The sequence below is a fragment of the Aythya fuligula genome, chromosome 2, assembly GCF_009819795.1.
Source record: "Aythya fuligula isolate bAytFul2 chromosome 2, bAytFul2.pri, whole genome shotgun sequence".
Classification (NCBI taxonomy): domain Eukaryota; kingdom Metazoa; phylum Chordata; class Aves; order Anseriformes; family Anatidae; genus Aythya; species Aythya fuligula.
In genome coordinates this window covers 117,555,404-117,568,651 of record NC_045560.1, presented here as the reverse complement: position 1 = coordinate 117,568,651, position 13,248 = coordinate 117,555,404, and the positions used below count along the sequence as shown (strand labels likewise).

The 13,248-nt window shown below is 42.5% G+C and overlaps 1 protein-coding gene across 3 annotated transcripts in view; it reads right to left on the bottom strand.

Annotated features, from left to right (window-relative positions):
• SS18 (SS18 subunit of BAF chromatin remodeling complex) overlaps window positions 1–2,606 on the bottom strand; it is a 38,674-nt gene extending 36,068 nt beyond the window's left edge. For all 3 annotated transcript variants that reach the window (XM_032181662.1, XM_032181664.1, XM_032181665.1), the window contains exons 1-3: window positions 2,516–2,606; window positions 1,861–1,937; window positions 601–685 (exon numbers count right to left, since the gene is read on the bottom strand). In XM_032181662.1, coding sequence (XP_032037553.1) covers window positions 601–685; window positions 1,861–1,937; window positions 2,516–2,584 — 231 coding nt within the window. In that variant the 5' untranslated portion in view covers window positions 2,585–2,606. The remainder of the gene's footprint in view (window positions 1–600; window positions 686–1,860; window positions 1,938–2,515) is intronic.
• Between the last annotated feature and the right edge of the window lie 10,642 nt (window positions 2,607–13,248).

The window sequence follows — 13,248 nt, the reverse complement described above, 5'->3', positions numbered from 1 at the left end:
AGAAACTATCAATTAAACAAAAGGCAAATCCAACAAATGTTTCATTTGTAAAGCTATGCAGTTTCTCAGAATGAGTCTGCATGACCTTATTTCTTACACATCACTATCTACCACAAAGGTCACTTTCAGATAAAGGAGAGAAGCAAAACATTTAAGACATCCCTAAAATCCTGCAAAGCAGACATTTATCCAACCACCTCGCTCCATAGAGGCGGAAGAATGGATGATATTCCAGAAAAAAAAAGTGGAAAATCCCCTGAACTCCCAACCTTTCCCTACAGTAGCAAGGGAAAAAAACAGTACTGTTATGTGAGGTGATGAGACGCACAAGGAAAACTCAGGTGAGAAAATGCAGTACACACAGGTTGTCTGGCTTAACTTATTAGCTAGCCTTTGCATGCTGCATCCCAGAATATCAGTCTTCAGCTAAACCGGTCAGATTGTGAGCTTGACCGAAGCAGTGAGAACATCAGACTCTAAACATAGCACAAAGAGACACTGCAGCTTGTATTCACTGTATAGTACCTTAAATACCTTCTTACCCACCCCAGTAGCCCAAATAAAATCTCTTCCCTCAGTTTTACACCATTCCATACTTACTGCTGGTAGTAGAGACTGCATGTTCTGGTTGGAGTCAGCTATAGTGGCTAGGTAAACCAAGTTTGTGTGCAGCATCTGCTGGTACCTACCACAGAGAACAACAGGAAAAAAAGACATTAAGTCACAAGACAATGTTACCTCATTTACTTCAACTCCATGCATGTCAAGAAAGCTACTTATGTAAAGTAAAATTAAAGAGACAAGGGTACCATTACCAGGAATCCTACACCTTTGTCCCACGCTTCTCTGTTGCCCCACCTTTCCCAGATCTTCTGTGACATCTGTGCCTGTTCTCTACAGCTCCTATCTTGGTAGTGCAAGTCTAAAACATGGCGATGCTGCTCTCAACTGTTTCACTTCCTGCCTCAAACCAAGTCACCAGGAGACATCTAGAGTAAGCGTGGCTGTTTGGTGTCATTTCTATCAGAAACACTAGGGAAAGGGAGCTGCTTTTGCTACGTCCCCAGATGCAAGGTATCACTTTAATATGAATCACAACCAAGAACAGTGCAAACGTTCCATCAGGACCCTGAACTTTGGAAGTTTGCTGGGGGATTTTTATTTTTTTGCAACAGAACGACATTCCAGAGTCTCAACATCCAGCCCACAGTCGCAGGAACAGAGTACAAATATGTAGCTACACGCTTGCATGCAGCTTAATATAGTAACTGTGCTACACCCTACTCGTATAAACAAAAGCATTCCCATAAAGCCAAAACACTGATGTACGACCCCATCTTCCCCCCAGACTACCAGTTCTCTTCAGAAGGGCCTCAAGAGCCATACTGTGGTACTCCACTGTCATCACATGATGGAATATTTGTCCAAGTAATGGGAAAATAATTCCCTCCTTCCGCAGCTGTCTCCCTGATCACTCCCCAGAAAGCCCAGTAGGCAACAGATCTGCAGGGGATACTTTAGCAAGCCAGACTTTTAGGATAGATCTTGTTTGTTCTTAGGCAGGAGTCCCTCCTTCCCAAAGCTTAATTATGATACAGGAGATTATCTCAGTTATACAACCCCATTTTTATTAGCATCATCATACTACCAACTTGCAGTAATCAATTTGCAACATTTAATTGACAAAAGCAATAGCTATACAGCAAAAAAAAAAAAACAAAAAAAAACCAAAGTGCAGTATCTGCAGCAATACTCTGCTATTCCTCCCAGCAGTTTTCCTTCAATGCGAGCTAAACAAATCAACAACTGTGATCTGGATGAAAATTTATCCTGTCCACAGGATTTGGACCAGTATCTTACTGCGAGCATTCAGATGTCTTTCCTTTGTTCTGATAGTCCATTATGCACTGAATAAGGTGGTTATTCTCATCCAACATCTGAAACGATAAAGAAGCGTGAATTAAGTTTAGGTTTGTTTAGGGGATACTGAAAATAAATTTGGGTCTTGCTCCTATCCTTAGAGGTTTGTTGTTTTTTTTTTCCTTTAAGAAAAGTTAGCATTGCAGAAAGCTCTAATTTCACCAGTTAGTTATAGAACACTGTTAGCCTTCCCTCTTAGCTTTAGAAATTGAAGTGATTGAAGTTAGAGACTGAAGTTTAAAGGTTTTAAGCCACTGTTATGGTTATGTTTGTGTAGTTCCCCATTCAGCCACCTGTGCTTGATCTACAAGCAGTTTTTCAGTTTCTTCACTTAACCTCTGCCAAGAAACATACTTAAAAGCGCACACCCCGAGTTTATTCCCCCCCTTCCACAGGGCACAGCCGTGAACTAAACCCGGTCCCCAGAGGCCCCGAAACGGCCGTTGGCAGGGCCCGATCCCGCCCCCTCAGCCGCGCACCCTCCCCGCGCAGCGGGCCCGAGGCCTCCGCAGCCCCCCGCGGGCTCGCACCCAGCCACCAGCCGCCCAAACCGGCCCCATAACCCCGCCGTGGGCCCCATTCCCCCCCCGCCCACCTTCTGTATGGCGGCCGGCGTGATCTCGCCCTTGCCCCGCTGCCGGGGGGCCGCGAAGGCCACCGACATGGCGGCGGCGCCGCTGGCAGCACGGCCCCCGCCCGCCCCCGCCCCTTAAGGCGCCCCGACACGGCGGGACGCACCATCGCCAGCCCGCCGGGGGGGGGAGGAAAGGAGAGGGGGTTTTCTCGCGCTTTGGAGCAGGGAGGAGGGGAGCGAAGGAGCCGAAGTCATTTCAGAGATACTTTATAAAGGAGTGGGAGGCTGGGATGGCGGTGCGCTGTTTGATTGACACCGCTATTTGTCACGCCGCCTGCCCGGACACCCCTTCCACCCCGTGTGCTAATGGTACGTTCCGTCCCAAGTCTCCCTAGCGCCGGACGGGCGGCGAAGTGGTACAGCCAGCGGGGGGGGGAGGGGGGAGGGGGGATGGGTGCTCTGCGGGGCTGATGTTACAAGGGCCGCGCTGCTCCCCCCTCCGCCCTTCGCGGCACTTGGTCGCGCCCGGGCAGCCCGCGACGGGGAGAGGGGCGGGGCGGGGGGAGGTGAGGGGCGGGGCGAGGGGGGAGGGGGCGGGGAAGCGCAGAGCCCGCTCCGAGCGGCTGCCAAAACTGACAGGTGGAGAAAATAAAATAAAATAAATAAAATAAAATAAAATAAAATAAAATAAAATAAAATAAAATAAAATAAAATAAAATAAAATAAAATAAAATAAAATAAAATAAAAGTTAAAATAAATAAAATAAAATAGGTAAAATAAAATAAGGAACAAAATAAGTAAAATAAGGAAAGGAAAGGAAAGGAAAGGAAAGGAAAGGAAAGGAAAGGAAAGGAAAGGAAAGGAAAGGAAAGGAAAGGAAAGGAAAGGAAAGGAAAGGAAAAAAGAACACATAAAAGAAAAATAAGTAAAAGAAAAGAAAGTAATGTAAAATAAAGCAAGGTAAAAATAAATTAAAATAAGGTAAAATAAAAAAAGAAATAAAATAAGTAAAATAAAATAAGTAAAATAAAATAAGGTAAAATAAAATAAGAAATAAAATTAGTAAAATAAATCGAATAAGTAAAATAAAATAAAATAAAATAAAATAAAATAAAATAAAATAAAATAAAATAAAATAAAAGGTAAAATAGAAGAAAGTAAGGTAAATTAATGTAAAGTAAGGTAAAATAAAGTAAGGTAAAAATAAATTAAAGTAAGGTAAAATAAAATAAGGTAAAATAAAATAAAATAAAATAAAATAAGGTAAAATAAAATAAAATAAAATAAAATAAAATAAAATAAAATAAAATAAAATAAAATAAAATAAAATAAAATAAAATAAAATAAAATAAAATAAAATAAAATAAAATAAAATAAAATAAAAGTTTTGGGGGAGCAGCAGCGGGCAGCCCAAGCCCCCAGCTGCTTGGTGTGGGGCTGCTTTCAGCACCAGCCTCTGCAGCTTCCCCCTTACCAAGCGAAGTGGGCGAGGAGAAGCGCTCGCTGCCAAGGGTCAGGTCACCCACTGCAGCCCCGCTTTTCCACTGCTGCTGCTGGGGGGGCTCTGGCCTCACCGCGGATCCTCCTGTGCAGATTTGCCAAGTCTTCAGTTCCTGGCAGGGCTGGGAGTCGCAGAGGGCAGTTGCAAAGCGAGGCAGAAGATGCACAGCCGAAGTTTTGGAAAATGCTTTATTTTCTCCAGGCACGTCCACTTCTCTATGTGCTGAGCAATGGGCCACGAGTGCTGCCTCCTTCCCTGCTTCCTGCTTCTCCGAGGCTGCCTCCTCTCCCCATCCAGATTGCTCTTCCTGGCTCCGCTGTCCTGGCACTGACTGCCGCTGCCCATCGCCCTCATTCCCCTGTTCCCAGACTGCTGTCCCCAAGCTGCTGCACTCCCACTGCATCCCCCTCTCCAAGGCCCCTTTTTTAGGCCTGTTCCCCTCCATGCCCTGATTACATGGCACCCTGACTCAATGTGCCGGTAATCTGGCTTGCTGTCCTCTCCCGAAAACGTCTCTGGCCCAGTCCTTTCCCTGTAGGTCATTCTAAGGAGGAGGAGTGATGCCAGCACATCCATTAGGCTGTTTGTTTCTAACCATTTCACTCATCCCCGTGGTATCTGGGCCCGTTTTACTTTATTTATACTAACAGGATTTTTTTTTTCTCTTGTCTCCACACACACTTTATCATCATCCTCACTATCATGCTTGTAGGAAACCAAATGCAAAGGAGAAAGGGTCGAAGAAACCCATTTTTCTGAAGTTGATAGGCTTGAATATGAGCCAGCAGTGTGCCCTGGCAGCCAGGAGGGCCAATCGTGTCCTGGGGTGCATCAAGCACGGCATCGCTAGTAGGTCAAGGGAGGTGATTGTCCCGCTCTACTCTGCGCTGGTGCGGCCTCACCTCGAGTACTGTGTGCAGTTCTGGGCACCACAGTATAAAAAGGACATGAAACTGTTGGAAAGTGTCCAGAGGAGGGCTACGAAGATGGTGAAAGGCCTTGAGGGGAAGACGTACGAGGAACGGCTGAGGTCACTGGGCCTGTTCAGCCTGGAGAAGAGGAGGCTGAGGGGGGACCTCATCACAGTCTACAACTTCCTCGTAAGGGGGTGTCGAGAGGCAGGAGACCTTTTCTCCATTAACACTAGTGACAGGACCCGCGGGAACGGGGTTAAGCTGAGGCAGGGGAAATTTAGGCTTGACGTCAGGAGGGGGTTCTTCACAGAGAGGGTGGTTGCACACTGGAACAGGCTCCCCAGGGAAGTGGTCACTGCACCGAGCCTGTCTGAATTTAAGAAGAGATTGGACTGTGAACTTAGGCACATGGTCTGAACTTTTGGGTAGACCTGTGCGGTGTCAAGAGTTGGACTTGATGATCCTTGAGGGTCCCTTCCAACTCAGGATATTCTATGATTCTATGATTCATTGTGATTCATGGTTATTGCTCAATGTTCTTCGAGTAAACTCATAGGATAATGGTTGCAATAGCTCTGTGCTCAAATTTATACTTTTTCTAGATATCACAGATGACGATAAGGAATCCTAAGACTGAAGAAGGCAAGACAACTGTGACCAGAGTGTAACGAGGAGGTGCTATCTCCTAGCCACTTGCAAATAGAAGAACGAGGACTTAATTCTTCAGCAGAAGAAGCAGAAGAACAGCACTTGGCTCTTGAGAACTGCTGAGGTGTCTAAAAGTGTCCTAAAGCTGCAGGCACCTTCAGTAACCAGAAGGCAAACGCTCTCACGAAGTAGTCTGGACACTCAGGATTCAGCAGAGTGTTTCCCCACAAGTATAACTTAGCTTCCTCTCACGTTCTGGTTACCCAACCACTGTTTGCAGGATATTTTGCATGGGGGGTATCTTGGTGATCACAGTATTGGAGACAATATTGGTTAGATGTCAGCCACATAAATACTGCTTTTAAGACCTGAATGTTGCTTTACGTTCCCCCCACATTTTCTGGTTGATGATGAGCAGAGGAAAAAATAGGCTTGTGGGGTTCCACAGGTGAGGAACTTTAAAATGAAAGGAGTAATTGCCTGTCAAATTTCACAAAGGTGGTCCAAATTGAATGTGAGAAACTTTTTCATTCCTTCCTATTTCTATGCAAAATATGGGAGAATGGTATTTGGAATTCAACTATATCTGATTTTAGGGAAAGACGGACACGTAATTTCATTCATTTGTAATAACTAAACCCATCTCTTTTGCCTGGCTTTGCCTGACAATTAAATGAAATCCCTTTATTTCCCTTTCCTTTGTGATGACTTTTCATTCATATGTTTAAAATGTTGGACTTACACATTCATAAATAGCAACAGTTCTAAAGAAATATTGGAAAAAGACTCCACAGCTCCATTTTAAAATCAACATGTAAATAATGGCACAGATGCGTACAAGCAGGGAAATAGATAGCTACAATGGAAATGTGCCACATGTCTCAGAACACATAACCACAACAGGGTGTCTCTTTTATGACTTTCTTAATGCACAGCAATATGCCTAGATATCAAAGGACATATGGTGTATTTTCTCTTTAATTGCACATTTCTTTGCTCTTGTGAGTCACTCGCAACCTTAACATTATTTAATTGTAATTTAGATGCATAAATCTAGGTCATCACCAAGAGTTTCAAACACAAATATGTTTCATCCTGATCTTTCTTTCACCTCTGTTCTGACTTTATCAGCATAGCGTCTTTTTTGTTGATGTGCATTTGAGTATGTTGTATCTTCTGGAGAGATACAAACATGCATAGAGAAGGATGGGCCCTTTTCTGAGAGATTATTTCCCAAGCTTCCAAGTCACATTTTTTAACGACAAGTAGTAGGTAAAGATAAAGTCCCTGAGACTAGGGTCTAGAAAGCTTTAACAATTGATTCTTTGATATAACTAGCTGAAAGGAAGTGCATAAAAGTAGAGTGATTTTAGTCTTCTTGGGATTGTGTCAATATTCCTTATTGCAGAGGGCTATATTTCAGCTAGTTCCTGAGAAACCTGTGATATTTGGAATGACCCCATCTTCCGACAATCTGAAGAAAAAATTGTAAGCCCTCATTGGTCTCTGCTTGTGTTTTCTGTCATTACTTGAGTTTCCATAAATTCTCTGGAAGAGATGGTAACAAGAAGGAATTGGCAACCACTCCCTTCCACAAGCAGACAAACACAGAATGCTGATTCATCTTTATTTTCAAACTTAGATTTAAATTTCAAATGTCAGAATTGGTATTTACCAAGCTATATACAGGAAAGACAATAACATATAATGTTATGGTAGTCTTCTCTGTTTACAACTGCTTGACTGAAAGGTCTCATTTGAGAATGTTTTCTGAGAATGACCCTAAGAGTTAGATGTTTCTTGAATAAAGCCCTTAACATGCTGGTGACAGCACCTAATTTTCTGTATGCATTTCCAATTGACTAAATAAATAAATAAAATAAATAAAATCACTTTCCTTACTCTAGTAAGTATGATAGCTCAGGATCTTCTGCTACTAGGATGCAAGGGCAAATTGCAGGCTCTTTTTTTCCAACATGGACCATTTCCTCTTGCAATTTAAAAAGAAGGGCATTTCTGCATGTGTTTGGAAACATCAGCAATACAACCAAGTGACAGTTACAGCAAATCCCAAGGAAGTCGCTTCTTTTGGTAGACGAAGAAGGAAGATAGCAAAAGGAAGAACTGCTATTTTTGGTTTAGTCTGTCTTTACCAACTGATCTTGATGATCAGTTACTGATCTCGTAACTTCAGTGGGATTTCCTACATGCCCTGTCTTCATGGATGTTTGGGCTGTTCCAAAAATCTGTTGGCAACATGCTCTAGTTTGGACCAGATCATCTCCAGATGTCCCTTCCAACCTCTACCATTCTGTGATTGTGTGATTTTGTGAAAATGGAGCTAGCATCTGCCTGCTAGCAAGCAGCCTCAAAAAATGATTCAGAGTCTATTTAATAAACAGTAATTTGTTATCAAATTACGTGACAATATCAAACTGGTATTAGGATAAATTATGCTTGTTGCTTGAATTTGTCTTGAATTTATTCTGTCAGCTTCTTGTCTGGTTCTTTCAATTTTGCCATGCATATGTTGCACTGGCTATAGTATAGAATATTAATAAGAAGTAGCACCTAAAAAGCAAGCCTATATGTTCTGATATAAAGTGAAGTATTCAAACAGCATTGCACGCTGCAAGGAAATTGGTGGCTCTGCCATATTCCAGAGGGGCAATAACAAAACCAGAAAAAGTCAACATGATGCTAAATTTTTATTCTTGTATCTGTCATTTTAGTGTGAAAATACAAATATTTAGAATAAAGGCACTCACACCGTGTTCAGCAGTTTGCACTAATGGGAGTAAGTGCAGCAGCTGCAGTGAGAAAATCTTTCTGTGTCCTGATTTTATTCTTCAAAGGGGAATCTGAAGCTAGAAGGAATGTATGCAATAAATAAAGAATAGCAGAAAATCTAATCTAAGCCTCCGTGGGGCTGAAAATTCTTCGAGAATTCTTGGAGGTTAATATTTTATTGTAGGACACAGAAGCAAAGTACTGTAGCTTACTGATTTTTATTTTTTTTTTTTTTTGAATGTCAAAAGCAAAGCAGAACAGATAAACCTGAGAAAGCACTGCCAAGCAGTGCTGAAGAAAAGGTATGGATGATCTTGAATATAACGTAATATTCTTGTCTGTTAAAGGCAATGTTAGGAGTTGCAATGGAGAGGTGTAGTATTCTGGAGATGCTTCTGGGGGCTCCCACTTCTGCATCATCGCTGGCCTTTTGAAGACTCATGGCCATATGAAGGACAGAGGAAGGACAGCCGGGCAGCTGCAGGACAGTACTTCTACCTCGTCATCAGAATTCTAATCAACACCTTGCTGAGGGAATACAGAAAGATAATTATATCAAGTGCAGTTTGCTTTCAGACGGCCTGATCCCATGACCTGAAGAAGGCCTCCCTCATTCCTCTGGCAGTGCTATTTCCAGTGCTGCCCGGGATGCTGTTGTCCTTTGCCACGAGGGCACACTGCTGACTCATGCTCAGCTTGTCCACCAAGAGCCCCCACATCCTTTTCTGCCAAGCTGCTTTCCAGGCAGCCTGCCCCCAGCGTGTACTGGTGTGTGTGGTTATTCTTACCCAGGTGCAGGACTTTGCACTGCCCTTTGCTGAACTTCAGGAGGTTCATATCTGCCATTTCTTCAGCTGGACTCCATGCCACAGATCAAAACCCTATGAGCATGGCAGTTCTGCTAACCTTCAGTACACCTTAATGTACTCTTACATAGCCTGTATTGCAGCAGTTTGTCTATGAGGATGCTATGGGAGATACTGTTTGAAGTCTTATTAAGGGTGAGATTAAAAAAACGCGCGACGGTCCCCTTATCCACCAAACCAAAAGGCTATCGAGTTGGCCAAGTGCTATGAAGGGTAACCTTCATAAATCCGTGCAGACTACTCCCCACCACCTTCTTGTTCTTAATATTCTTAGAAAAGGTTTCCAGGATGACTTGCTCCATCACGTTCCTGGGGAACGAGGTGAGTCTGAATGGCCTGTAGTTCCCTGGGTCCTCCCTCTTGCTCTTCATGAAGATAGGAGTGACACTGCCTTTCTGCTAGTCCTCAGGAACCTCTCTTGAACTTTCAGAGATAATCAAGTGGGCTTACAACAACATCAAACAACTACCTCAGCATTTGTGAGTGCTTCAGATCCCATGGACCTGTGTAAGTCCACTTAGTTTAAGTATTCCCTGACCTGATCCTTCTCCACCATGTTGTTCTTGCTGCAGAGTTTCCCATGTGTCTTGAGGAGTGGAGATTTTTGGAAGCTGGTCTTACTCTAAGGATCAAGGGACAAAAGGTATCCAGTACCTCAGCTTTTATAGTGTCCTTTGTCACCAGGTCCCTGCCACAGTCATCAGTGGGCCCACATTTTCTACAGCCTTCCTTTTGCTGCTGATAGACTCATGGAAGCTTTTCTTGTGCTTCACATCCCTCAGCAGATTCAATGCTAGGCTGGCTTTGGCTTTCCTAACCCCATCCCTGCAGTGTCTCTGTGTTCCTCCAGGACTCCTCCTCTGTCCTTGCTTCCACCCTTTTTATCTTTGGGTTTTGTCAGGAGCTCCTTGTTCATTCAAGGAGGCTCCTTGTTCAGGTCTCCTTGCTCAACTTCCCACATGTAGGGCTTGACCATTATTGAGTTTGGAGAAGATGATCTTTGAAAACTGACCATCTCTCATGGATCCCTCTTCTCTCCAGGGCCATATCCCATGGGGCTCTGCCGAATTCTGCTCTCCTGAAATCTCCTGGACCTTCCCATCCCTGACAAATCCTTCCATGTTTGTAAGTGTGAGGTCCATCTGAGCACCTCTCCTTGTTGGCTCATTGCTCATCTTTCTTAGGAATTTGTCATCTATGCACTCTCCAAGGCATTGCTCATGCCTTGTTGTGGTGCTCCACTAGTGGATACCAAGACAGATAAAGTCCTCCATGAGGATCAGAGCTTGCAAACATGAGGCTTCTTCCATCCATCTGAAGAAGGCCTCATCTACTTCTTCTTCGTGATCAGAAGGAACAACTTCACCAATGTTGTTCTGCACCTCTTGTTTTCACTGAGGTGCTGTATAAGAGAAATTGCACTAGTGGTCATTGTCAGTGACAAGACTCTCTCTGTAATCTACTTTTTGGACAAATCGAACTGAGTTGATGCCTCATCCATCCCAAGGCAGAGCCCCACGCACCATTTCTGCTGTTGTCACACATAAATGGCATTTGTTTTTGTTCTCTTCTGTCTGCTGATTCTTTATGTACTCTATGTATTGCTTTTTAAATCACAGAAGAATAACATTGCCATTTAACACTGTGTTCCTTAACTTTCTATACGTAGGATATCTCAAAGTCACTGTATATTTTATCAGAAGGTCTTTGAAATTTATTCTCTTGATAAATAAAAAATAATAAATTATGAAATGAAATATAAATCAGGGAATACAGTTATATCTGTTCAAAAATAGATTACAGAGAGAGTCTTGTCACTGTTAATAACCAGTGGTGCCATTTCTCTTATACAGCACCTTAGTGACAACAAAACACAGCAAAGAAACAATATACTCAGATTCCTGTAAATAAGATCTGTGAGTATTACTGTGCTTGAAACCAATTTGGGAAAATATACGCTAACTGAAATCTTGTTGTACTGAATGTACATTTATTGTTTTCCACTTTCAATGTCTGTGGGATTTTTGCTTATTGCTTGCTTTTTTCTACCTTCCAAATGTTTTCAAGGATAAAATAATTACGACGGGAGATCCAGTTGCAGGGTGAGACTCTTTAACACTTCTCACACACACTATGTATGCATTTCACTCTTAGCTTGGAGTGAGAGATACAGCATATTCCAATTTTACAATGTTTAAGAAGAAATCTAGATAAACTTATGTTGAAGACACATATCACATCATTGTTTGTACCATCGTCTTCAGCCTTATGGAAGGGTCCCCATTTCTCTTTGACCCCATTTCTGCATTTGGTATGTGTGCAGTAATTTAGCCACCAGGACTTCATAAGGCACCTGACTCACTGAAGGCCAAAACTCCTTTCCTGTGAAATTTTATTCGTTTATACCTTTCTGTCCTGAGCAGTCCCAACATCAGTGAAAACAGAGGTGGTATGTATTTTCAAGAGCCAAAAAAATCACTAGGAAAAATGACTAAGATATTTTGAAATGTTTCTTTTACTCCAAATTTCTAACGTAGACTGTGGAGGTACAGGGAATGGTCACTTGAAATGGTAGTGTCTCTAACCTGTGTTACACAGATATATGTATAAAATATGCATCTATACAGGTGTGTTTCTTTTCAAGCAGAAGCAAAAGAAAGGAGAAGGAAGATACTTTGTGTTGTGTGTGCAGTCTGTGAGAGGAGGGTCCCAGAGTACAGGAGGCCTGCTGCAAACAGAAGATTGCATTCATGGGGTGAAGTCTGGACCATGGGGACCATGGGGCTACTGGAACACTGCCCTTTCCCCTTAAGCCACTGAGGAAAGCAGATGTGCAACCAGTCCTGGCATGTGTAATCATAGAATCGTTTAGGTTGGAAAAGGCCCATAAGATCATCAAGTCAACCATCACCTAACACTACCAAGTCCACCCTTAAACCATGTCCCTAAGCACCACATCCACGGGTCTCTTAAATACCTCCAGGGATGGTTACTCCACTGCTTCCCTTGGCAACCCATTCCAGTGCCTCTCTTCACTCTTTACTCTTTCCATGAAGAAAATCTTCCTGACTTCTAATCTAAACCTCCCCTGGAGCAACTTGGAGCCATTTACTCGCATCCTAATGATGACAAACTGTTCAGGTATTCCCCTGGCATGTGAGGTGTCCTCCTGCCTGCCCAGGAGAACTTCCCTGCGTGCTCACAGGAGCAGGCACACCAAAAGGTGGTGGAAAGGTTGAGCTCTACAAGAAGCAGGGAGCACACACAAACAGACTTTAATTCCAATGTCAATAGCTGGTGCTTGCATCAAGGTGGAAAATTGCAAAATAATTATTATAGGCCTTGGTGTTGCCTTGTCTGAAATAAAGGCAATAAGGGATGCATGCTAGAAAGAGGTAAATGCCCTTTGAACTACTGTACAGACAGGAATTAACTGTAATTTTCTCTAGGCAACATACAAAAATGGAAAAAAATATAGTAACTGTGTTGATTTCTAATATTTACTGTGCTTTAAGTATGTAACAGTCCTTTTTACCACTCCCCATCTTTTCCTTTTATTTTGCATGAAATTTGAAAGCATGACTGTAGTCTAAAAAGATACTCTAGAAAAGTATCGTGGTGTTATTCCATAATTGCTGTATATTCTTTTGCAAGTGAAATAGCAATTTATCTTACTATTGAATCTGTTGGAAAATCAAGTTGAGTTTGCTCTGATTATCAGTAAGAAAAATTGTAGATTAAAAGACTAATTAGAAGCCTTGCTGAGGGGAAAGAGGGCAATAATAACACCTGTGCCTCTCTTGTATTGATTCTATAGCATTAAAAATGAGCCTTTTGTTCAATAACATATTTTAAACATTATTATTAAAGACTACTAGTCTTCTGATAATGATAAAATATGATTTTGCATAACTTTCTAAATACATTCACAGTTTGGCTATTACTATGCACATATTTTTGCAGGAATGAGGTACTGCAGCTCACATAAGTTCATTATGCAGTTTTCTAAACACCCCATTCTTTCCTACTCCTTC